Consider the following 1,401-nt stretch of genomic DNA (forward strand, 5'->3'; position numbering starts at 1 on the left):
AGTTTAGTTTACAAATACATTCTATACTTTTCTTTTGCTCACAATGCATTCTATACTTTTCTTTGCTGAGCATCTTCATACAGCAGAATCAATCTATACCTTAACTTTTATCTCTAGCCTATCATAACTACTGTAATTACCATATTCATGTTACTGTCCTCCAATCACTAAAAGTCAGTACATTACAGTTTAAGCTAGAAGATGTTTTTCAGATTTCTTGCAGTAGAAAATTCTGAGACCTTTTTTCTACTTGCAACATTTGCTGATTTGTTTGCCTGTGCTATCTTTCTGCTTGGTAAAAACATCTTCTTGTTTGAGGTGGCTTTATCCTTTGCTCTGTCATAAAAACCCCTTCTAACTAACACACCCTTTGCTTCCTTGGTTATCCAGTAAGAGTCGCTCAGCAATTCTTTTCTTCTATATCCAAACTTGCTTCCATCTCTATTCCTTCATCAAACTCTACACCCAAAAATCTTTCTGCTAAGCACACACATCTGTGAGACTTTCTTATCAAAACTTTCATCCTTCCCAACCCTCCTGTGCTGCCTCCTCAGGAGAAGTGTGCCCAGTACTGGCCGTCCGACGGCTCCGTGTCCTACGGGGACATCACGGTGGAGCTGAAGAAGGAGGAGGAGTGTGAGAGCTACACAGTGAGGGACCTGCTGGTGACCAACACCAGGGTAAGAGCCTGGCTGCTCCCCCTTGGTGTGGTGGGTGGTGTTTGAGGGTCCCCAGGACAAGAGAAGAGATGAGAATCTTGACTCCGTGTTTCAGAAGGTTGATTTATTATTTTATGATATATATTAAAAGAAAATGATGTATTAAAAGTATGCTAAATAAATAGAGAGAAAGGATTTCATCAGAAAGCTGGAAAGGAGTGAATAATAAAATCTCGTGACAGACTCAGAGAGTCTGACACAGCTGGCTGTCATTGGCCATTAATTAAAAACAATTTCACATGCTGGGTAAACAATTCTCCAAATCACATTCCAAAGTAGCAAAACATGGAGAAGCTGAAAGGATTTTTCAGAAAATATGTCTGTGACACCTGGGGACCTCTGCATGCTCCTGGGTTTCACTGCCATGAGCTGGTGTTCCATCAGCTCCCCATTGTCCCAAAGGGATTTTATCCCTATATCCCTGTCCTGCTCCTCATTACTGCTGCCCTCACCAGCAAGCCTCCCTCCTGCTCCCCATTCCCCACACTTCCCCTGCTCCTTACCCTGGGAATGCCATTCCTCCACAAGCAGCTTTCCTACAAGGATTTTGCTTGCCTCTTCCAAAAATCCCTGTGGTATTTTTGGGGTCCCCCATGGCAGGAAGGAAATGATGAACATGACTCCATGTTCTTAGAAGGCCAATTTATTATTATATTATATTGTATTATATTGTATTATATTG

The 1,401-nt window shown here is 41.9% G+C and overlaps 1 protein-coding gene across 1 annotated transcript in view; it reads left to right on the top strand.

Annotated features, from left to right (window-relative positions):
* The window catches only part of PTPRA (protein tyrosine phosphatase receptor type A), a 97,447-nt gene that overhangs the window by 93,599 nt on the left and 2,447 nt on the right, over nucleotides 1–1,401 (top strand). Inside the window, 1 exon segment of the mRNA XM_005427753.2 lies at nucleotides 555–680. Within this exon segment, the coding sequence (XP_005427810.2) occupies nucleotides 555–680 (126 nt within the window).

This window comes from Geospiza fortis, unplaced genomic scaffold, assembly GCF_000277835.1.
Source record: "Geospiza fortis unplaced genomic scaffold, GeoFor_1.0 scaffold180, whole genome shotgun sequence".
In the NCBI taxonomy this organism is placed as follows: domain Eukaryota; kingdom Metazoa; phylum Chordata; class Aves; order Passeriformes; family Thraupidae; genus Geospiza; species Geospiza fortis.